Below are 23,850 nucleotides of genomic sequence, written 5' to 3'. Positions count from 1 at the left end.
TAAGACCTGAACTCACAAAAATCCTCCAGGAGAAAACAGGCAGCAACCTCTTTGACCTCAGCCCTAGCAACATTTTTCTAGGCGTGTCTCCTGAGGTAAGGGAAACAAAAGCAAAAATAAACTCTTGAGACTTCATCAAAATAAGTTTCTGCACAGTGAAGGAAGTGGTCAACAGAAATACAATTGATTTTTGTGTTCTGATCCTGTATTCTGTGACCTTGCTAACTTGTTAGTTTAGTATTTCTTTGTGGATCCCTTAGGGTTTTCTGAATACACACTCATGCTGTCTGCAAACTGAGGCAATTTCACCTCTTCCTTTCCAGTCTGGGTGCCTTTTACTTTCCTTTATTGCCTGATCCCACTGACCAGAAGCTCATGCGGTGCTCTGGGCACAAGGACAGATGTTTTCCCTCATTCCCAGTCTCAGGGAAGACCTTTCGTTGCCCACCTTACAGACGTTAACTGTAGGGCTTTCGTAGATGCCTTTTATCAAGATGAAGAAGTTCCTTTCTATTCCTATGTTGTTGAGAATTTTTATCCTGAATGGCCACTGGATTTTGTGAAATCCTTTTTCTGCATTTATTGAGGTCATCAGGTAGCAATTGTTCTTTTTTTGTCAATATAATGTATGATATTAATTGACTTTCAGATGGTGAAGCAACCTTGCATTCCCAGGGATATCCCATTTGGTCTGGAATAAACCTTTGTACTTGTTGCCGATTTGGTTTGTGAATATTTTGTCAAGCACTCTTTCATCTATGTTCGTGCGTCATATTGCTCTGTAGTTTTCTTAAGTTGTCTCTAACATTGGTACGGGGAAGTACTTAGCCACTTGGAGTAAGATGTATCCCTGCCTCTACCACTTCTGGAGGCTTTGTGGTGAAGGTGACATATTGTTTCTTCTTTTTTTTTTTAAGATTTTATTTTTAAGGAATCTCTGCACCCAACATGGGACTTGAACTCACAATCCCGAGATCAAGAGTCATGTGCTTTACCAACTGAGCCAGTCTGGCACCCCTGTTTCTTCTTTAAATGTTCGGTAGAATTTACTACTTATGCCATCTGAACTTGGAGAGTTGTGGGGAGAGATTTTTATTTATTTATTTATTTATTTTAACGCTTATTTATTTTTGAGACAGGGAGAGACAGCATGAACGGGGGAGGGTCAGAGAGAGAGGGAGACACAGAATCCGAAACAGGCTCCAGGCTCTGAGCTGTCAGCACAGAGCCCAACGTGGGGCTCAAACTCACAGACCGTGAGACCATGACCTGAGCCGAAGTCGGATGCTTAACCGACTGAGCCACCCAGGCGCCCCATGAGATTTTTAATTTTTTGTGGGGAGAGATTTTTAATTACTAGCCCAATATTTTTTTTTTTTTTTTTTTTTTTACTTTTTATAGATCTCTTCAGATTTTATTTTTCTTCTTCAGTCAGTTTCAGAAACCCATATCTTTCTGGGAATTATCCGTTTCATCTAATTGTCTGCTTTGTTGGTGAGCAGTTGGTTTGGACTCTCCTGTAGTTCTCTTAACTTCTCTGAGGCCGGCCTTGCTGTCTTCCTTTTCATTCCTAAATTTACTTACTTGCGTCTTCTCTTTTTCTTGGTCTGTCTCGCTCAGGAGTCAGCAGATGACAGCTCACAGGACAAAACCCCTGGCAGCCTGTTTTTTATGGTCTCTGAGCTAAAAATGGTCTTTTTATTTTTAAAATGTAATAAAAACAAAATAACAAACAACAACAAAAAACCAAGAATATTGGCAGAAACCACATATGGCCACAAAGACCAAAATATTTACTCTCTGGCCCTTTATAGAAAAAGTTTGTTGGTCTCCAATCTAGCTAAAAGTTTGTTAAATTTGATGTTTTCAAAGAACCAATCATTGTTTGAATTGATTGTTTCTGTTGCTTTTCTTTTCTCTGTCTCTTTCTGTTTCTGCTCTTTATTATTTTTTTCTTACTTTTGGTTTAGTTTTCTCTTTTTTATTGTTGTTTCTTAAGAAATCAGTCTTTGTTGGTACAGGTGCGGCTTTTGCCGTATTGCTATATCATGTTTTCATTCAGCTCAGAATATTTTCTAATTGTGATTTCTTCTGCAACTGTTGGCTGTTTAGAAGTAAATCGTTCATTTCCACACATTGGTGGTAGATTTCCCAAATACCCTCCTGTTTTTGGTTTCTGACTTAACTTCACTGTGGTCAGAGAACAGGTTTCATATGATCTTAATGCTTTCACATTTGTGGTCCCTGCTGCGTAGACGAGCCTGCGCTGGTGGGTTGAGTGCTGGTCGATGGCACTGCCTCCCTTCTCTCTGCGGGTGGCCTGGCCTGTCCAGCCGTCCTGTCCGGTGCCCACAGTGAGTGTCTGAATTTCCAGCTTTTGCTGTTGAGTTGTCCCTTTCTTTCTTCAGGTCTGTGCTTTTTATTTCCTCTTCCTCTGTGGCCAGCACGCAAGTGCATTTACGACCTTTACTTCTTTTTGATGGCGGCCCTCTGTCCGCGTGTAGCCTCCTCCCCGTCTCCAGGCATCCTGTTGCCGAAGGTCTGTCCGTCTCTCTGGCTTCAGTTTGCGTGGGATCTTCCGCCCTCCCACGTTTAGTCGCTCTGTGTCGGAACCTGATGTCTGTGTCTTGCAAATAGCACGTCAGTAGATCTTCTTTCTGTGTGTGTGTGTGTGTGTGTGTGTGTGTGTGTGTGTGTGTGTGTGTGTGTGTTTTAATCCAATCTGACAGTGTTTAGTTTTAGTTAAAGAATTGAGTTTTTTCACATTTGTTGTTTATTTGGCTGTGTGTGCTCATGCGTTCCCCGTTTACTTTCGGCCTCACATCTCTTTTGTTCACGTCTTCTGTCCTTGCTGCTTCCACCTATTTTATTGAACAGATATTTTCTAGTGCACTGTTTAAAATTACTGATTTTTAACGCTTTGAGTTATTTTCTTAGTGGTTGCTTTCTGAGAGTCTTACCATGTGTTGTTTTGTCTGCCTGGTGACCCTCATGTGCTGGCCGCTGTGTTTTAGCACCTGTGCAGTCTGAGGCCTTGCCTCAGATGAGAGTCCTCCCTCAGAGACTCCCCCTCACTTCCTCCGGGTGCCTGGGGCCCTGTGGCCATTGTCCCTCGAGCCCCTGTCGCCTTGGGGAGACAGCAGCTGCGGCCTGAGCTGGCAAGTGCGGTGGGTGAGCAGCACCCACTCCCTCCCTGACACTGAGCAGCCCTGGGCTCCCATCTCCCTCCTCTCAGACTTTTGTTAGGCTCATTGATGCCTCCGGGGCAGAAATGGCTGGTGTTTTCCTGTTCACACCCCTGCCTGGATTTGGACCCAGTACCCCGAGTGCTTCTCGTTAACTCTCTATTGCTATTAAGACTTTTAAGGTATTTTACACAGCTTTCCTAGCTGAACAGAGCAGGATTATTTGTGTGCCAAAGGCTAGTGTGTCATTTCTGTGGGTGGAACCTGGAGGCCTCTTGACTGGGGTCAGGACCCTGTCCTGGCACATGAGCAAGTAGCAAACCATGAGCAGGAAATTTCTCCATAAGTCAGAATTTTTGGCAGAAACACACAGGTAGCTAACATTTGATAATTCCTTGACCCTGTACTTTGCAAGCAGGGTTTCAGCCTGTCAGTCAGTCTGCTCTGTCTCCTCCCCTTATTCGGGGAGCCTCCTGAGCACATGACCACATAACTTCTGTCTTTGAGTCTGAAAGCCAAGCATAAAGACACTTAACACACACACACACACACACACACACACACACACACACAAATTGACCTTGCTTTCTGCCGTAGAGGGAGATCTTCTTGTGGCTGGTGGCAACTTTGATTTGCAGGCAGCACGTCCCATCCTTGGCTTCTGTCTGCCTCTAGCTCTTGCCTGACCGTGGCCCTGGCCATCCCCAGGAGCCCATAGCCATACTCTCCCAGGGCCATTCTCACTCAGAAGCTACTTAATTCGAAGCTCCAGGTTTCTTTGAACTACAAAATTCTTTGACTAGATGAGCTTGTTTCTACCTAATATTATTGTGGTCAGAAAGGAAACAGCATTTCATTCTGAATTAATGTTATTTTTATAATACATCAAAATCCTTTGCCCTAGGCTGCCGAGAATGTTGTTTCTTAACTGGGTATCATTGTGGAACTTCAGCCAGTCTGGGGACCTTGCACACTCTCAGGCAAACGTGTGGAGGTTTCTGAGCCCTCCCTCCTGTGCACTGTGGGGTCAGGACTGTGTATCCACCCCTTAGGCTCCTCTCCTTTGCATCTCAAATACCAGCTGACTTTTGTTAAAACCAGCTCCTGGTGTTGGGTACCAGCTGTAAACTCTGTGGACCTTGACCAGAATGGGGCCTTTTGCAGGACACGAAAAGTGGTGCAGATCATGGCCACCAGCAGAAACACATCTGAGCTTGTTTATTAAAATAGCACATGGCTTTTCTTGTGTAATAAAGACCTTTTCATTCATCCCATCAGCAAGTTTTTCTTCTTTCAAAATGGTCTCGGGAGAACAAGGAGCTTCTCTGTGAGCTACAGGCCAGTGTGTGCTCTGAAATCATGGGGTACCTGTCGTGTTGCTTGGTTTGGGGGCTTCTTTGCTCCTTGTGTTTCTCCTGGAATTTCTAAGCTAATTGTCAGTGGGTGTGTTAGCTGTCTTCAGTATTCTGTCTACTTGCAGGGGTTGACTTTATTCAGACACCCTGGGGGTGATTCTAGTTCAGGAAGTGGTGGAAACTTACTTTAGAATGTTCTTGAGAGACAGGAATTTCTGGGCAGTTTTGGTTTTAGCAAATACTGGTTTCTCAGTTAATCCCATGTTCAAATTTTAACCCTGGCATGTAATTGCTATGAGACCTTGGGTGAAATACATAGCCTTTCCAAGCCTTGTTTTCGTTGGCTACAAAACAGGGATAATTTTAGCTACCCTGCCTTCAACTATACAAGATTGTAATTAAAAAAAAAAAAAAAAAAGTATATGTGAGCGTTTTGTAACTGGTGAAGTAATCGAAAATATAATTTAGTCTTGAGCGGACATATCATTTGTTCTACAAGTATTTCTGTAGGCCAACTTCTAGAAAGTTGGGCTGGTCCAACTTCTAGAAAGGCATACAAGATGCCCCTTCCCAGTGGTGCGGGGCCTGTGTCTTAGGGATGTGTATCCTCAGATTGCTGGACGAGGCCAAGTGCCCTCTGGAGTGCTTGCACATGGCAGTGTGCGAGCCATCGTGGGGACTGCCAGCATCTCCCTGCCAACTAACAGGGTTCCTGGTCCCATGGGTAGCATCTGCATTGCTTGTTCCCGGCTCTTGCCCATTTTGCTGTTGGCTTTTCTATCTGTTTCTTTCTTGTTTGTGGGTTATGTGAGTTTAAACTGTGTTCTTTGCCTCAGGATGACGTCATGATGCCTCAGAGGGTGAGATTGCAACTGGAAGCTGCTGCCCAACACCCGACAAGTGTAAGTCTAGGCATCTGTCCCTGGTGCATGTGAGTCCTGATGTCTGTCCCTAATACGGGTGAGTCCTGGCATGTGTCCCTGATGTGTATGAGTCTTGGCATCTGTCCCTGATGAGTGTGAATCCTGACGTCTGTCCCTGAATGTGAGTCCTGGCATCTGTCCTGAATGTGAGACCTGGTGTCTGTCCCTGAGTGTGTCTTATGTCTGTCCTCAAGTGTGAGTCCTCTGCCTGTCCCTGAGTGTGAGTCCTACCTCTGTCTCTGACACGTGTGAGCCCTGTGTTTGTCCCCGAGTGTGAGTCCTGCATCTGTCTCTGAGTTGTTGTCCACTTTGATGAAAGTGGTGTCGCGGCTGTTTGCATTAAGGCTCTTCTTTAGGCTACGACTGCCCCATCAGAGCATGAGCAGTGGCTCTTAGATCTCTAGACACTCAAGGCTGTTTTCCTGCGCACACAGGGCTTCTCGGTTTGGTTTTATTTTCATGAGTATTTCTGATGCCGTGTGTAGAAGCACACACTGTGTCAGCAGCTTACAGGGTTATTCTTACTACCTATAAGTCCTCAGACTACAGTTCTCAACTTCAGAAGGGCTTCCCAGTTGTCCTCCATGAGCCAGGACCGTCTTCCTGGGTACTCGTGGGGTGAGGGCCTCATTTCCTGACCGGAAGCCCCGTGTAGGGGAGGTGTCACCTGCCCACGTGGACCTGAAGGGCATCACCCAGGGGCACTTGCCTCTGTATAGCTCCAGCCTGGTGGCTGATCCCAGAGCCTACGTCTGACCCTAGCACCCACTGCTTAAACGTCTGTGCCGAAGTTTTAGTGAAAATGTCTGAATTACTGTGATGATCACTGATTTTAGAAATCGTCAAACAGAAGGGTCTGCAGGACTGCTTAAACCAGCTTCCGTGCCGTCTACCCAGTGGGCGGCCTCCCTCCTGCCCCCAACTCCAGGTTCTGCTCCCTCTGCCACAGTGCTGGATCGGCGCCTGCACTGAAGCTTCTCCAGCATCACGGGCACACGACGAGCCCCCAGGGATCTGATTCTGGGCATCAAGTGGGGCCTGAGCTCAGCATTTCTCATAGGCTCTGGGTGCCGGAGGGCTCAGGCTGTCCCCAGGCCATCCCCAGGCCGTGTGTAGAGCAGGGCAGGGCTCAGCAAGCCATCCTCAGCAAACCTGAACGGTGTGAGGGACTGTGAGAGGCTCAAAAGTGCACAAGATAAAATTTCCCAAGGAGCTTGAACAACTTTTGTGCATCCAGATGAATAAATTCTCTTCCAGCAGTTCTTTGTTTTGGAGCTTTGAATTCAGTGCACGGACTTTCTGCTTCTAAAGAAATTCAGCACCCTGTGCTTTCGTCTCCAGCTGCCCAGCCCCACACATGACTCTGTGACTCAGGGTCTTGGGCTGCAGGCACCTGGTCTGCCCTGTAAACACGTGCGCATGCTCCCCTCAAGGGGCTCTCACTCAGCTTGATGCTGAAGATCCTCAGTCCCTGAAGTGTAACTGCATTTACATTGCTTAAAGTGACACATTTTTAATGTAAACATGTCCTTGAAATATACCTGGAAGAAGATAAAAAAATGGCCCCTCAGCTGCATCTTGAGAAGCTACTACAGTGCTCCTCAGGCTGGAAGCTTCCGGAAGGTGGGATGCATAGGAGGTTTGAAAGTGCCCAGTTGCGCTCCTTCATTGAGAAGTGACCTCTCGGCTGGCATAGTGTCTTGGGGGCCACGGCAGGGGTGTGATGTCACTGGCTGGTGAAACCAGGCAGGCAGGGAGCCAGCACCCACAGCTTCCTCATGACCGCTCCCTGCTTGAATGGGACCAGCCGTGTCCTCCAGGAAGTCAGCTGGTCGCAGGTCTGAGTCATGGCTGCAAAACCCCTTCCTGGCAGCACACAGGTGATGTTTGAGGAACTGTAGGGTTAGGCTCCCAAGTGGGCACAAAACTGACCATGACAGACAGGAGGTTGCTTGTGGCCAGTGCTGCCTACGTCCGAGCCAGACCCCAGAGCACAAAGGAAGTGGGAGACAGTGCAGTGTTTGAGGGCGTGAAAGCCAAGGTTTGCGAGGCACACCTTCGTAGGTGCTGTGGGGCTTGCACACGGTTCTGCAGCATTCACCAGATCCTGACAGGAAACAGGGGTCGGCCAAGTGTTAGAACCAGGGCAGATTTTGTAGCAATCAGCTACCACAGACCCCAGGAGATGCTTGCTAAAAGTTTACACAGACTCTTGAATCTCTGATGCTTTCTAGCTAGAAATGAACAGATGTCAGAAAGATGCTCTGACATACAGTGTCGACAGGTTACGGCTTCTCCTGAAAGCCCCCAGGGGTGGTGGCCCAGCACTGAGCCCTCGCCCCTCAGCAAGCATCCTGTGAGGCTCATGGCAGGTGCTTGTGCTGTGGTGGGCAGCCGTCCTGAGATGCCACATCTCTTAGAGTGATGCTCATGTGGTAGGGGTTTAAAATATGCTCTGCATTAAAACTTCTGAAGAGTTTGTCACCAGTGTTGATGACTTAGAGAGTGAGATTTGTTCTCCATACTGCAGAAATCAAACACATTTTGCTTCGTTAATGGAATGGTTTTGGGTGGTTCTTCACGCATAGGTGCAAATGGATTGCCAAGTCTTGGGACACATAAGGAATTTGGGGAAAATGCACACTGTCATTTTGTCTTAATTAAAACATTAGTTTGCATTTTTATAGGTTTTATAAAGTTCTAGGTTAGAGTTTTCCTTGTTAACCTCATAAATTTACTCGATGTTGTGTTCCCACGTTCAGGAGAAGCTGCTTGCTCCTGCTGCGTGTCTGTCCCAGCTACAAGGAGAGGCTAAGTGGCGGGAGTGGTTGCTCCTGTGTGGAGCGTAGACCGGGATGCCATACTCTTGTTGCCCCAGAGCAAAATCAGCAGAGTTGTTGCTGTGGGGCTGATTTTTGTTTTTTTTTTTTAAGTTTATTTGTTTTGAAAGAGCGACTGGGGGAGGGGCAGAGAGGGAGAGAGAGAGAATCCCAAGCAGTCTCCTTGCTGACAGTGTGGAGCCTGATGTGGGGCCTGAACCACAAACTGCAAGATGATGACCTGAGCCAAAACCAAGAGTCGGACCCCAGGTGCCCCAAGGGTTTTTTGTTTTGTTTTAAAATCATGACTTACAAAAATCCTAATTTGCAGTTGCTGGTTGGTTATGTCAATTATGTTGTAGTTTGGAAAAATGAAACGAGTTCTAAGGGTATACTTGTCCTTAGTCATTTTTTTAAGGTCATTTACAAGAAAACCATATAATTATGAAGCAAAGGCCCTCGGTGACAGTTTCCATAAACTGAGCCATTGCATATTTACTGCAAAACTTTTGGGGTGTCTGATGTTGGGTGCCATGGGGCAGCTCCCAGGATAACATTTACCCACCTGCTTATTGGACACTGCCGAGCGGAGATCAGCTCTGGGATGGGTGTTGGGGTGAGTCAGGGGAGCCGCTGTCTCTGGCCTGGGCCTTCCCTGTGGGGTCTCCCGTGCAGGAGTGCAGAGAGGGAGAGCGGTAGGGTTAGGGTTAGGGTACGTAGTTTCAGGAAGGTGGAAAGAGATGAGGCAGCCCCACAGGAGAAGTGGGGGCCCCTTGCACAGGTGTGTGCACCCTACAGCTTCTGGATGCAGCACTGTTGATGGCTCCTCCACTGTGGCCTGGGACAGTTGGGCCCCTGCAAGCTGGTGGCGGGACTTCCTACCTCCCTGAATTGCTGTGTCTCCAGGGGGCTTGGAGGATTCAGAGGTGAATCCTGGCCTTGCTCTGTTAGCAGCAAGCTGGTGAGCATCCTGTCTGGTGGACACAGAGTTGTGGGAAAGCTGGGGAGTGGGGGGTGGCAGGCTCCTCTGTCCTCCAGGTGAGGGGGCCGTGGGGGCCATGGTCCCTCTGTCCTTCCAACACGTGCACCCTCTGCTCAGCACGCCCTCAGCCCACCCTAGAAGAGTGGCCTCTGCTGGCTCTTTTCCCCACAGGAGCCTGCAGTAACAGCTCACTGAATGATACCACTGCATAGGAGGGCCACCTGAGCCCATGTCCCAGGAGCCACACGGGCACCTGAAGAGGGAGCACGGTCACTTCAAACAGGACAGGGTGTAGTTTGCCCTGACATGTGGGTTGCGAGACGGTAGACCCACTGTTGGCATCTGTGTGCCCCACAAAGCCCACAGTAGGTGCCATTCCCGATTCTGGTTTAGCGCTTCGGGAGCGAGTGCCCCCTGGACGCCCCGTGGTGGCTGAGAGAAGGTTTGCTCAGCCTGGCCCCACAGTCCACCCTCTGCCTCACAGTGCACAGGACTGGCTGGGGACCCCTGGTCTGCAGTGCAGATGGGGTGTGAGAGCCTCAGCGTCTGCAGCTGGCCCTGGACGAGGCCCATGGGGAAGGGTCTGCTGCCCACCGGGGACAGGCCTTGGTGCTGGTCTGGTGTTTATACAGCATCAGCAGAAGATGGGGGGGGGGGCGGGGGCTCGCAAGGACCCAATGGAATTCAGGCGGGAAGCCCAAGAGGTCAGGGACCGGAGACAATTGAGAGGTGGGGGTGGAGGCAGCTCATGTCCCACAGTTGGGGGCTTCGCGGGGTAAAAATCACATAACCGAGCATGCTTTCCTCCACGCGTGCTGCACGTTTATGTGACCGTCACACCTGAGTCTCGTGAGTGTGGCCTGTGTACACCCCAGCCATGGCTGATACTTAGTGCTCTCGAGACACTAGCACACCTGTGTTTGTGGCACCACGGGCCCCCAGCCAGGGCTCTGCATGTGTGTGAGCCTCACGGGCTTGACTCCTAGTTGTGAATGTTGTCCAGGTAATTGGAAGTTGACCTAAAAGTAAAGTTTGGTTTTTTCTAACCGTCCAGCTGTCATCCATGAGTCACAGGGAGTGGGTCCCCCACAGCCAGCTTCTCTGGGTGGAGCAGGCCGGGTCTCCCCTGGACCCCGTATCTGCCCTCTTTTCTGACCAGCGTCCCACACACACTTCCGGAAGCCAGGTCTGCTCGGGTGACAGTGGAGCCCACGGCCGGCGGGGTGACGACGTAGACTCTTCCAGCTTTGCCACGGTGATATGTGCAGGCATTCCTTCCTCCACAGGCCACCCCTGGCACGCCTGCCACCACTTCTCTTGCGGACCCGCAGCCTGTGCCCAGCGCGACAGCCCTGTTTCTTAAAGTTCCGGAGAACAACAGCACGGCCCCTCGTCTTCCTGCGTGCTGGTCATCCTGGCGCGTGGCCGGAAGGTGGCTCCGGCCGGGGGCAGGGCAGATGAAGCCGGCGCTTCTGCCAGGTGTTATCTTCCTTGGACTTGGGTGTGACCGACACTCAGTGTTGCACTAGTTCCAGGTGTTCGCACACGTCTGTGGTCTGCGCCTCGTGCTGTGCTCACCGCGAGCTCACCTGCGTCTGTCCCGATGCAACACGGTTCCCACGCCACTGACTGCATCCCCGCCCCGTGCCTTCCGCCGCTGACGCACACGCCGCCGCGCAGCCGCCGCACACCCTGACGCACACACTGACGCACAGCCTACAGCACGGCCGCCTGTCTCCAAGTCCCTTTCAGACCGACCAGGGTCTGCACAGAAGACGCCAGATTTTGGCCTCGTCTGTTCCTTGCCAGCCAGCCAGCTGGCCGTGGGCTTGATGAGGTGACCATTATTCAAGCGTCCAGACGTAGTGGTGTGCAAGCCCCCCAGTTACCACGCGCACAGACACCGCGGGTCTGGACCTCAGAAAGGGCTTTGCTCTCGGTGGGCCTCAGCTGTGGGCGGGGTGGGGGTGGGGCTGAGGCCTTGGCGGCTACTGGTGGCCGCGTGGCTTCCTCACTGCTTGGCAGCCGCGTCCAAAAACAAGATCCTAAGAGATTAGACTGGAGGCTGTGTTGTCTTGGTATCCCTTTGACCCCCCCTCCCCCCCTCCCGGTTCAGGGGGAGGGACGTAGATCCCAGGCTTGGTGGGCGCCAGTCAGGCCAAGGGCAGGCAGAGCGGTTGGACAGCTACCTCCATTCTGCGTCCAGTAACCTTCTTTACTTTCTGACCTTTTTTCCCAGCCAAACTGCTGGATCTGAGACGCCCCCATATAAGCTCAGAAAGTTTCAAGAGCGTTTGTAGGGACCACACTCCAGGATCCCCTGCCATCTGCCCGGTTGGCAGCACATGCTCTCAGAGGAACCTGCCGACACCTCTCCAGAGCCTTACTCTAGCGGCTACTCTTAGGTGTGTGGCAGGAGGCAGTGCATCCCCAAAGCCAGCACGCGCCCTTGGGTTCATTCAGCCTGTGCTTACTGAGCACCGCCTGCATACAGGGCATTGTGCTAGGCTCCTGTCACAGCGGCTCTGCCCCAGGGCATGTGAGTCTCGCGGCACGTGGAACATTGAGCATATGTTGTACTCGGTCACCGGAGACGTCTCGCGCCAGCCCTCCTGCTTTGGAGGCGGGGGGTTGGCTCAGGAGAAGAGCTTGGTGTCACGCTACAGACACGTCTTCAGGAAGAAAAGGTTTCCCGTGGTTTCTGTTCTGTGGGCCAGGCCACTTTGTTTTCAGAAAGTGTTAAGGCACACAGAAGTACCCTCCTCTTCATCTATAGGTGCTCTCACCACGGAAGGCAGATGTCACCTCACCCGCCCTCTTTCTCCATGTGAGACTCCACCCCACTTGGCTCTAGCCTTCATCAGAAGCCAGCATCTGGGCAAAGGGCTCACCGTGGAAGCAGCATGAGCACCCGCGAGCCCACAAGAGCCTCGTCCGGCTGGACACAAGCGCTGGGAGTGGGCTGCTATGCACCTGGCCCGTTTGTCACCCCTAGCAGCTGCTCAGGACGCAGCAGGCGTGGGGCGTGGGTCTGTGGCATCTGTGTGTGGAAGTTAAGCCCCTGTATCCATGTGTGAGCACAACTCTGAAACAAAATTTCTACTTCACAGCTTTTTTAAATTATTATTTTGAGAGAGAAAGAGGGAGAACATGAGCGGGGGAAGTGCAGGGAGAGAGGGAGAGAGAGAATCCCAAGCAGGCTCTGTGCTGTAAGCATGGGGCCCAACTTGGGGCTCAAACCCACAAACTGATCAGAACCTGAGCTGAAACCAGGAGCCAGATGCTTCGCTGACTGAGCCATCCAGGTGCCTCTCTACCTCACAGCTTTGGATCATTTTCCCTTTTTTCTCCCAGAATCTTTTCTGCTCAACAATCAGATGCAAAGCCAGTCTTGACAAGACCAAAAAATAGATACAATAGACACAGAAGTACATCTGGGTCAGATCAGGCCCTGGGGAGTCAGGAGCTGTTCTAACACACCTGTCTTCAGTGCATGGTTCTAGAAGGAGGGGACAGGCTCTGTGGGAAGTATGGGAAAAGCACATGCACCTGTGGCCAAGGGTGTTTTATCCCCATTAGAAAATGGACAAGAGACATCTTACCAAAGAGGATGGACGGGAGCACATAAGCCACAGAAAGAGGGTCAGCCATCAGGAAACAAGGTTAGAACGGTGATGAGGGTCACCGCAGACCTGTTGGAAGGGCTGAGACCGAAGCCACAGCCACGCCAGAGGCCAGTGAGGATGTGAGAGCACTTGGTCACTCCCACACAGCTGGTGAAGCCATTGTGGAAAAAACAGTTTGACACTTTCTTAGCAAATTAAACATGCAAATACCGTACAACCTGGCAGTCATACTCATGGGCATTTACCCCAGAGAAATGAGGACACGTTCGCACAAAACCCTGTACATGAATGTTCGTCGCAGAATGCTAGTAACAGTCCACATGTCCCGTAGTGTCTGTACTGTGCAGTGTTTTTCAGCCAAACAAGGAAAAACTGTTGTTGCACACAACAGCCTGGACGAGTCTCCAGAAAATTAGGGAGCGGAAAATAAGCCAATCACAAAAGGCTACACACTATGATTCTGTTGATTAAACGTTCTTGGAAAGACAGAATTACAGCATTGGAATAACAGATCAGCACTGCCACTTACAGAGAGGGGGTGTGGCTGTGAAGCTGCAAGCGTTCCCTTTGCTGGTGGTAACTTGCAGTGGTTTTTCAAGATGTTACTGTTGGAGACACTGTGTAAAAGATACACATGATCGGGGTGCCTGGGTGGCGCAGTCAGTTAAGCGTCCGACTTCAGCCAGGTCACGATCTCGCGGTCCGTGAGTTCGAGCCCCGCGTCAGGCTCTGGGCTGATGGCTCAGAGCCTGGAGCCTGTTTCCGATTCTGTGTCTCCCTCTCTCTCTGCCCCTCCCCCGTTCATGCTCTGTCTCTCTCTGTTCCAAAAATAAATAAATAAACGTTGAAAAAAAAATTAAAAAAAAAAAAAGATACACATGATCTCTTTCAATTATTGCTACTACCTGTGAATCTACTGTTTTCTCAAAAAAAGTTTTAAAAAGCCCATCAGCAAAAAATGGCAAGCAAGAAAAACTTTCTCAAAGCTCTTCATTAGCACTTCTGCATTAATATAAATTAATCACTCTGCATAAGTACTATAGAGAGCAAGATGTAAGAAATTCAAATATCGTGGTGGAACTTTGGCTAATTTCTTAATAAGGAGGCTGATACGGGTCTCAGCAACCACTGTAAGGTGGAGAGAGCAGAGTCTGGGGCCAGCCATTAGCACCCTTACAGGAGCTCTTTGAGCCTCAGCAAGGGGCAGGCCCTGTGCTGCCCAACGTCCTCCCTTGAAGGGGGCTCCCTCCTGCAGTGCCAGACTCAGATGCCTGCAGTGGGGACCAGCCTCTTCCCACAACTGACTCTGCCTCTGGAGGACTGGACCCTTCACACAGCAGTCATAGACCTATTTCAACATCCTGCAGGCAGACACTTAAACAAAAGTGCAGATGGTGTCCCTAGGTTTCAAGCTCTGTTGGAGGGGCGAACCGGGGCTGCTGGGGGCCAGGGGTGCAGAAGCAGGGATGTGCACAGGGAGTCATGTTGTCCCCCAGAGGAGGCAGGGCCAGGCTTCGAGGACCAAGGGTAGGAGGAGTGGTAAGAAAATGGTACATTATGGGAAGGGTGTTGCACTGCAGAACCAGGATTCCTTCTGGGATGGGGAGGGCCTGTCTGCTGGTACCCTTGGACTCTTGTATATTTCGACGTTTATTTATTTTTGGGACAGAGAGAGACAGAGCATGAATGGGGGAGGGGCAGAGAGAGAGGGAGACACAGAATCGGAAACAGGCTCCAGGCTCTGAGCCATCAGCCCAGAGCCCGACGCGGGGCTCGAACTCACCAAGCACGAGATCGTGACCTGGCTGAAGTCGGACGCTTAACCGACTGCGCCACCCAGGCGCCCCTGGACTCTTGTATATTGAGAGGTGTTACTGCCTTCGGGAGGCTGAGTCACGAACATTATGGAGAAATGGGACCGTTTGGATTTCCTGCCCAGGAAGCTGCAGCAGAACCTTCTCATGTCTGCTGCATTTCTGGCTCAAGAAAAAGTTACTGGAAGCACCTGGATGTCCGACCTTGTGTACAGGTCATTGTAACTTGAACGCATTAAGGGGGAAGGGTTATCTGTGACGGTTCTAACCCAGAGGAGTTTAACGGGTGCTGCTGGAACTGTCCGGTGTGGGGTCCGCCCCGGACTCTGCACTGAGTGGGTGCCCTCCCTCTCCCCTTTACTCCCAGAAGTTTTCCCCGATCTAGTGTGGGGTCTCAGTTCCCCACTGGCTGTGCACGCTTACACCAGGTGAGACATGTAGACAGGCGTGTGCGCATGCGAACTCACAGTGACTTTGTTAAGTTCTGTTTTGTTTCACAGATTGTAGGTTGCCAGGTGAGGAGAGACCCTCCCAACTCCACTGAGCGATACACAAGGTGGATCAACCAGCTAGCGCCAGACCAGCTTCTCACTCAGGTACTCCTGCCCTCGTCTGGGAGCCCACCCGTGTTTGCCCACCTCCTGAGTGTGGCCTGGCAGACACACACTGGAGACATTGGAGAGGGGGACAGTGATTCAGAGGAGCCTAGCCTGGGAGGGAGCTGGAGCCAGCTGGCAGGTCTGAAGGCCTGGCTGGAGCCTGGGGAGGGTGCATGTGCAGCCCAGCCACACAGGCCCAGGTGGACAGGGCGGGAGGGGGGCAGGGATGGGGCCAGGCTGTGGGAGGGAAGAGGCATCCAGGAAAGGCCATCCCCAAGGCAGGGTGCACTGGAGCAGGGCAGTGTGAGGGAGAGAGTGTCTGGGTGGCCCAGAAACCACCTGTGAGGGTGGGGTGGCCCAGAGAGGAGGCAGGAACAGGTACTCTGGTCCCAGCTTTGGGTCTGCCAGATGCTGGAATCACTGGGTTTTGCTTTTAAATACTGTTTCCTCACACACACACTGTACACACACACACACACACACACACACACACACAGAAGGTGCTTTTGCTTTTAGATTTTCTTGTCACATTTTGAGAACATTCCATGAATGGATATTTACACACACCAGTGGTTAAAGGCCCAGAGAAGCTAATTTGTGTTTTAGTTGCTCCTAAAGCTGAACAGGCAGGAGAAGGAGCCAGTGTTTGGGTCCTGTGTGGCCTGCATGCTCCACTCAAGTGATGCGGGGGCCTGGAGGCAGGAGCTCACAGATGTTTAGGTGCCTGCAGAGGCTTGGCCGTGGGCTGGGGGCAGTGGAGTCCACACTGTGTCTGGAGGCTTCCTGGCTGGAACGGAGAGTGTCCCCTCGCATGTGGAGTGTGCAGGGGCTGCTGTTCCGAGCCTGGCAGTGCACATGGCCTTCTCCCCTCCAGCTGGTAAGGGCCTAAGGACATGGCACAGCTCGAAGCAGCAAAAGTCCATGATGCAGAGTCGCTGAAACCATGGAGGTCTGGTTGCAGACTTACAGGGTGTGTAAGCATCACTACACGTGTGGAGAGGCAGCAGGAGGTCTGTGGTCCCTGCTGCCACGCTTGGCCTGGTCCTTCCCTCCACAGAGAGGGGCCGGGCCTGCAGGGCTCACGATTCTGGGAGGTGCTGCCTTTTTACAGACATGTTGTCAGGATACCCACTTGGGTTTGCTTTTTTTTTTTTTTTTTTCTCAACTAACTCTGAAGAGCTAGCAAGGGCTTTCCTGTTCCTAACTGGGGATTAAAATGTCATATTCAACGTGAAAGCTTCTGGCCTCCAGTCAGCCCAGAACTCCCCCCAATTTGGGGCACCCAGAGGCTCCTTGCACAGGGCCAGGCTCGGCGTGGCACCAGCAAGGGGTCTCTGGAAATACCCCCCTCACTCCCGAATATTGGTGCACTGGCAGCTGAGTGTGCCGTCACCCCAGCGGGAGAGACTACTGACGCTCCTGTGTCTGCCTGTGTGTGACTTTCTGGTAGAATGTGAGTCAGGCAGGAACTATGTAGCTAAACACCGAGGGTATGATTTAAACGCAGTGGGCACATTTTCAGCTGGAAATTCGAGTTCTGATTGGAGGGCTAAGAAGACTTAAGTATTAAACATCATAGAAATAACTAAGAGTCCTCTTAAGTAGTGTTTTTCTTTACCAAGTTAGGGGAAATTAAAGTCTGAGGTTTCTCAAGACAAAAAGAAGCTATGTGTTCTCTGAACCATTTCTCAGATCCTGCTCATCATGTAAACTGACCCACGTGTGAGGTGGGAGCAGCATGATTTGGTATTTGGTGCTCCCTTTACGCCTTCAACGAGATGCTGCTCCCAAGGGACCTGCCTCTCCTGAATCAGGGAGATCAAAGGGGGGGCCAGACCAGACCCCACTGTGCCCCGAGGCCATGCCCGGGGCCCTGGTCCTGCCCAGGCCTCCCACCAGTCCACCTGGCAAAGCTAAGTGACACTAGCCTTGGGCCGATTTGGAAGACAGTGGGGGGTGGGGGTTAGGGGTGCTCTCCTGTCCTGGGGCGGCTGGTTCCCAGCTTTTCCTTTTTCATGTGAGCAGCATCGACAGCAAGACGGTTAGACTCACTTGGCTTGTGCAAAAAGACCACGTTTCACTTACTCATCTACCTCCGTGTGTCTTTCCCGTGAAAGTGTGCCTGTCCTTCATGGCACAATGAATTGACCCAATTCTAATCAATTAGCATTCACGAAACTTAAAAACATAATTTGAAACGGACTAACCTGTACTGTTTTTCTTCATTTTCTCATTTAAAAGGAGCATCACCAACCCGTGTCCGCAGTACAGATCCGTGTAAACTGGCAACTTTCAACATGTTAGAGAAGTTAGCGAGTTCTCTAAAACATACTGCTAGGGAGAAAGGAAACTTTTTACTAATGTCTGTTTCTATTAAACCCAGAAGCCACAGATTTTGGATTTAACATTAAAGTTTATTCTTGTTGCTATGTGGGTGTTACAGTGTCAGAATACTGGAACATTTGTTATCTGTGTAAAGATAGTCTTCCAACAAATTAGAAATAAGGATAATAAACCACAGGAATCTGGAAATGAGTCACACAAAACTCTGCTCTGTTTCTCTGAGAAGAATTCATATCACTTCCTGGTAAGATACCACTAATGAGGTCTGTGAATTTCATTAGATGGTTCATTTTCTTTAACTCACAGGCTTTTCCTTTCTAAATAAAAACTAATCTCGTTTTAAGTCTGTAATCCTTAGTTTTGTCTTGTTTGAGTACCAACAGCATCTAAAAGGATCAGTCTGTACATATAGGTTCCTCATGGGCCTCTCTTGAGGTTAGACTCTACTCAGGACAAAGATGGCCAGAGCCCTTGGTGTTTTGTTTCCGTGTGTATGCTCCCAGAGGCACACTGGAATAGGTTTTTACCTTTTAAGACCTACATGGGATTTATTTTTGCAAAGTGCACTTGGCGTTGGTGGCAAAACAAGGGAAGAAACCAAAAGCAAACCCCCAGGTCCCCGGAACAGCAGCATCCGAGCCTCACCTGGAAACCCCTTCTTTGACAAAATTCTAAGAAACTGGATTTTCTGATTTTTCAGTCAGTGACACATCAGAACCAGAAGAAAGGGTGACAGCTTGACAGTGAAGGAGACATAATCGAAAAGGAATCCGAGAGTGAGAGCCAGGAGCTCCTGGGACCTCCTCACTGCAGCTGCGCTTCCCCGGAATGCCGCCCCCTCCCCTTGCCTGAGTGCGCGCCTTCCCCGGGCGCCGCCCCCTCCCCTTGCCAGTTGTCCTTGTCCCGTGACCTGTGCGCGCCTCCCCCTCGCCTTACCCGTGTGCGCCCCGCCCCCCTCACCTGTGGTCGTTCGGTACCGGTCCTGGTGCGCTCTCCGTCCGCCGGGGATTCCGCGGAGGGAAGGGGGCCTGGGCGGGGGCCGGGGGCTCTGCGTGGACCGCCAGGTGCGGGAGGCTGCCGGGCCGCACACCTGCCGCTCGGGGCCTTGTGCGGCTCAGGTGTCCAGTCCGCTGGGCCACCCGCTGGTGCGCGCAGCTGGCGCGCCCTCTGCCGGGGCCTGTGCCTGAGCTTCAACTAGGCGCAGTGACCTAACCCGCAGAGTATGTTAGGCCTCTTGGATCTGTTGCATTTGGTTCCAAGAATTCTAAATTTGTTGCGGGCCTGCCTCGGGAATTTTCTGTACCTCATTCAATCACAGCCTGTTCCAGGCGTAAGTAATCAAAGAAGCAATTGTTACTTAAATTGAAGCCAGCGCGCCACTCATTACCAGTTAGACCAGGGACTGGCTCGGGGGGCCAGATCTGTTCTGCTGCCCCTTTTTGTAAGTAAAGTTTTGTGGGCACACCGCCATGCCCACGGTTATGGCTGTTTCATAAACGTCAGTGCTTAGTACCTGTGACACAGAGCTAGGCCGGAGAAGCCTGGAAGTTAGTATCTGGCACTTTACAGGGAAGGCTTGCCTACCTCGGGTTCGGCAGCAGTGTGGTTAATTTGCCACCACCTGGCTGTAATGTCGGTGGCGTTGGTCAGCCTTCTCTGTGCCGGCAAGTGGCCTGAGACGCTAAGGAACCTCTCAGGGACTCAGCCCTGGGGCAGGTGGTAGCGTTAGCACCACTTCTCACAAGGGGGCTTGAGGCCTGACAGCGTGGGCAGGGCCGGGCATGCTGGCTTGTTTTCACCACCTTGGCAACCACCCCTGACACTTGTCTGCGAACAGCAATAATCCTTGAGAACGTTTCAGCGGCGTGCCCTTCTTGGGATGCATCCTCTCTCTTTCACAAGAAACAGGCCCAGCGGCTCGGTGGCTGGTTCATTCTGTCTTCTTGCTCTCTCTTCGTGGTACCCAGCTGCCCTGGAGCGGCGGCTCCCGCCCCGCAGGCTGCAGTCGGGTGGGGCCGAGGGCGTGCGTATCCGCATGTTCCCAGAGCCCGCACCTTGAGAACCACAGAGAAGGACAGGGCAGTGGTCATTGCCCTCTGTGGAGGCCTCCTGCCACCCTCACCCCTGGGTGCTGGCCTCAGGGAGCTCTGAACGTCTGCTACAGTAACCTGTGATGTGCATTCAAGTTGTGTGGCATGGCTGGAAATATTTCCTAAGAAAACGCTTTCCCTCGAAATTTTTAAATTTCATGACTTTCTCCCACCCCTCACCTGCCCTTTAAAAACAACAAGTTTACTCAGCAAACCTGGTTCTCCTCTCCATGTGCTTTAACTTATGTCATTTTAATGACATGGCTAAGCAGGCGTTGTGCGTCAGCAGATAAATGTGGTCACCTGCCATCCTGTTCGCTGGCCCCTGACGCTATGGTAACTAGCTAAGGCAATGTGCACTGTAGTAAATACAGAATCGTAAAAAGTGGAAAAGAAAAGCCATAGCGGGGTCTGTTGTGAGCCCTTTAAATGATTCGAGGAGCTAGCCTGCAGGGAGCCAGTGTCCTCCGGGCTCGAATATGGAGGTGCCCAGAAGGAGATGAATCCACCAAGGTAAAAGCCTTCCCTCCGGAGGAAAGAGAAACATGCCAGTCGAAGTCACCCCTCTCCCCGTCCTGCAGGTTCGTGCTGTTTGTTCTTATCTTGGGCCTCCTCGTGAAGAAGGAAACTTCCTTGGGTGTCATCTGTGTGTTTTCAAATGGCTCTTTCCTGTTTGCAGCTTAGTGGAGGTAAAGCATGAACCATAAACTGTTCCGTTGAGTCAGGTGTGGTCCAACCTGGAGAATTATGGCAGGCAGGGGCCCTTGAAAGAAATGGGAGGTGTTCAGTAGATGTTAGTCTGCTCTTGCATGGTCAGACCGCTCGAACCGGGTAGAAGGCTGGCGTCCTGTGTTCTCAAGTGTTTCTGAACGTTGACTGAAAGCTAAGACAAAATGCAGCCTCTCAGAGGTGGGTTGTGGGAGATGTTACTTTGACAAGTAACAAATGGCAGTTGGATGCAAAAGCAAAGAGCTCGATGAGCCAATTTGTCCTTTGGGTTTTGAAAACAATTGGCTTGTTCTGATGGGACCGAAAGAAATGGCCACCAGACTTGTGCCTTCTTTGTTCTTTCTGTTCCGTCACCTTTCAGGCAGAATGAAGGGTTGTGGAGAGGAGTTCCTGTCAGGCTTGTCTAGTGTGGCCCCGAGCCCTGGACACCCTCCGTGCACACGAGGGCCCCCTCCCAGGCTCCTGAGGAGAACAAGATGGTTTCCTTGAGTCAGTCCTGCCCCTGGACCCCCGGGCCTCCCAGTGCGTCCCCTGGGTCTGCAGCCCACAGCCCCCCATGGGCCTCGCAGAGATCACACTGAAGAAATGATGCAGTACACAAGGCAAGGACTCATTTTGTTAGCGTTTTCCCTACCCCCCTCCCTAGCAGCCCAGTGTCCAGAGTTCACGTGAGCCCAGCACAGGGATGTTTCCTGGCTCCGACCGCACTGATGGTCATGCTGAGTGTTGCTGGTTTTTTTAAACAACACAGATTTATTCATGGCGTACAGCTCTGGGGGTCGGAGGTCCAGTGTCAAGGTGTGGGCAGGGCTATTTCCTTCCGTTTCCAGATCTGGGGCTGCCGTTTGACTCTGACTATTTCCATGGTCACCTCTCCTCCCCTCTCTTTAAGGAAATCATTTTAAATTGTGGTCAAATATATGTCACACAGCTTGGCACTTCAGACAGGCCATAGTTCAGGCCCTTCCAGAAACTGTCCCCGCCCAACGTGGACTCTCCCAGCCCCCGGAAACTTCCATCTGCTTTCTGTCTCTAAGAATTTGCCTCTTCCAGAGATTTCCTGTGAGTGGGGGTCATACAATATTTGTCCTTTTGTTTTTGAGTTATTCACATAACGATGTTTTCAGGTCTATCCATGTTATAAAGTGTCTGAATTTTCTTCCTTTTTATAGTTGAGTAATATTCCATTGTGTGAAAGTAGTGTCTATACCACGTTCTGTTTATCCATTTGTATTCTGATAGACACTGTGTTATGTCCACCCTTTGGCTGCTGTGAACATTGTGCCACGTGGTCTGAGTCCCAGTTTCGATTCTGTTGGGCAGACCCAGGAGTGGAATCATGGGCTGTCATGACAATTCCATGTGTAACGTTTTGAGGAACTTCCAAACTTTTCCACAGCTGCTGCCCCATTTTACATTCCCTCCAGCAGGGTGTAAGGGTTCCAGTTTTCTGCTTCCTGTCAACACTTGCTACTTTCTGGTTCGTTTCCCATCTAATGAGCGTGAAGTGGTATCTCATGGCGTCTACGACTGATGATGGGAACATCTCTCAAGTCCTCATTGGCTATCGTGTGTCTTTTTTGGGAAATATGTTTTCAAGTCTTTTGATCATTTTTAAAATTGGGTTACTTGTCTTTTGTTGAATTCTAGGAGCTCTTTATATATTCTGGACACTAGACCCTTATCAGGTGTGTGATTTGCAGGTACTTCCTTTCATTCTGTGAGGCATCTGTTCACTCTCTTCATAGGATCCTTTGAAGCAGAAAAGCTTTTAATTTTGATGAAGTCCAACTTACGTATTTTCTTAGGTTACACACGCTTTTGGTGCCACATCAGGAAACCCTTGCTTAATCCAAGGTCACAAAATGTTTCCTTCTAAGAGTGTTACAGTTTCGGCTCTTCCATTTGGATCTTTCATCCATTTTGTGTTCATTTTTGTAGATGGTATTGGGGAAAGGTCCAATTTCATCATTTCATGTGGACACCCAGCTTTCTCAACACTGAACAGTCTTGGCAGCCTCACTGAAAATCGGACCATTTTCCAGGGTTTGTTTCTGGACCCTGTTCTGTCTGCGTGTCAACACCACATTGTAGCTTTGTGCTAAGTTCTGAAATTTGCTTTTTCATGGGAAGTGTGAGTCCACCAACTCTGTCTTTGCTTTTCAAGATTGTTCTGGCTGGGCGCCTGGGTGGCCTAGTCGGTTAAGCATCTGACTTTGGCTCAGGTCATGATCTCACGGTTCATGGGTTCAAGCCCTGCAGTGGGTTCTGTGCTGACACCTCAGAGCCTGGAGCCTGCTTCGGATTCCGTGTCTCCTTCTTTCACTGCCCCTCCCTAGCTGCACTCTGTCTCTCCCTGTCTCTCAGGGAGAACATTTAAATAATAATAAGTAACAATAAAGATTGTTCTATTTTGAGTCCCTTTAAATTCCATGACTTTTACAACGGGGGTTTTCTTTCCTACAGAAACCCTGTAGGGATTTCCATAGGAGGGTGTTGACTCTGTAGGTCACTTTGGGCAGTGTTCTTACTGCCCCAGAGGCCTGATCCCACTCCCCTCAGGGCTCTGACTCCAACCTGCACACATAGACGCTTGGGAATGCAGAGGCTGGCATACTGTGGGCACAGCTTTGTTAAGATTTTAAAGAAGTTCTTTATTTAACCTGTTGGAATCACAGTTTTTCTGTATAGGGAAGAAAGTCACCACAATAAATATTTTCTTTGGGAAAATATGATTATATGTAATACTTTCTAATAAGATATATACTTACACCACCTTTCTGCCCAAGGCTTCCCACCCTCACTGAAGGGCTGGTGTGGGATTAGCCTGGTCAGTTTGGGAGTGGTGTAGACATGTCAGACCAGCAGAAGCGGGTGAGATCCCTCCTGGCCTTGTGCCCAGTCAGGGCTCCTCTTTGGTTCAGCCCAGCTGCTCACAACTCACAGAGAACATGAAGCTTGTTGGCAGGCCCCACATGTCTCTGGGCCCTGGGCTGGAGGCCTCACCTCGTCCCTGCCCTCACAGGTGGACACCTGGCCTCACCATCGCCTGCTCCCCACTCTCCCCCGGGCCCGGCGAGGGCTCCCCTCCTGAGCACAGTCTGCTGTGCTGTGGTGGTGGGGCATCTGCCGGGTGTAGATTTCAGACCATTCACCACTGCTTCCAAGTCCTGATGAGCAAAACCCCACCTTTGGCGGGGGGTCATTATGTTTTATACTACTTGAATCAGATACTTTTTTTTTAAATAATTTTTCTTTAATGTTTATTTTTGAGAGAGAGAGCGTGGTCAGGAGAGGGGAGGAGAGAGAGCGAGACACAGAATCCGAAGCAGGCTCCAGGCTCCGAGCTGTCAGCACAGAGCCTGATGCGACACTCGAACTCACA

The 23,850-nt window shown here is 50.6% G+C and overlaps 1 protein-coding gene across 16 annotated transcripts in view; it reads left to right on the top strand.

The window, feature by feature from the left end:
- Nucleotides 1-23,850, top strand: part of B3GNTL1 (UDP-GlcNAc:betaGal beta-1,3-N-acetylglucosaminyltransferase like 1) — a 98,726-nt gene that overhangs the window by 39,023 nt on the left and 35,853 nt on the right. For 14 of the 16 annotated variants that reach the window (XM_045044594.1, XM_045044593.1, XM_023244388.2 and 11 more), the window contains 2 exons: nucleotides 5,377-5,442; nucleotides 15,205-15,300. In XM_045044594.1, coding sequence (XP_044900529.1) covers nucleotides 5,377-5,442; nucleotides 15,205-15,300 — 162 coding nt within the window. Of the gene's footprint in view, nucleotides 1-1,977; nucleotides 2,355-5,376; nucleotides 5,443-15,204; nucleotides 15,301-23,850 lie in introns of those variants that run through there. The other 2 variants (XM_045044597.1, XM_045044591.1) reach the window with 2 other exon arrangements.

Source organism: Felis catus, chromosome E1 (genome assembly GCF_018350175.1).
Source record: "Felis catus isolate Fca126 chromosome E1, F.catus_Fca126_mat1.0, whole genome shotgun sequence".
Classification (NCBI taxonomy): Eukaryota; Metazoa; Chordata; class Mammalia; order Carnivora; family Felidae; genus Felis; species Felis catus.
The sequence above is the reverse complement of the archived record's forward strand: the minus strand, read 5'-3'. Positions and strand labels throughout refer to the sequence as shown.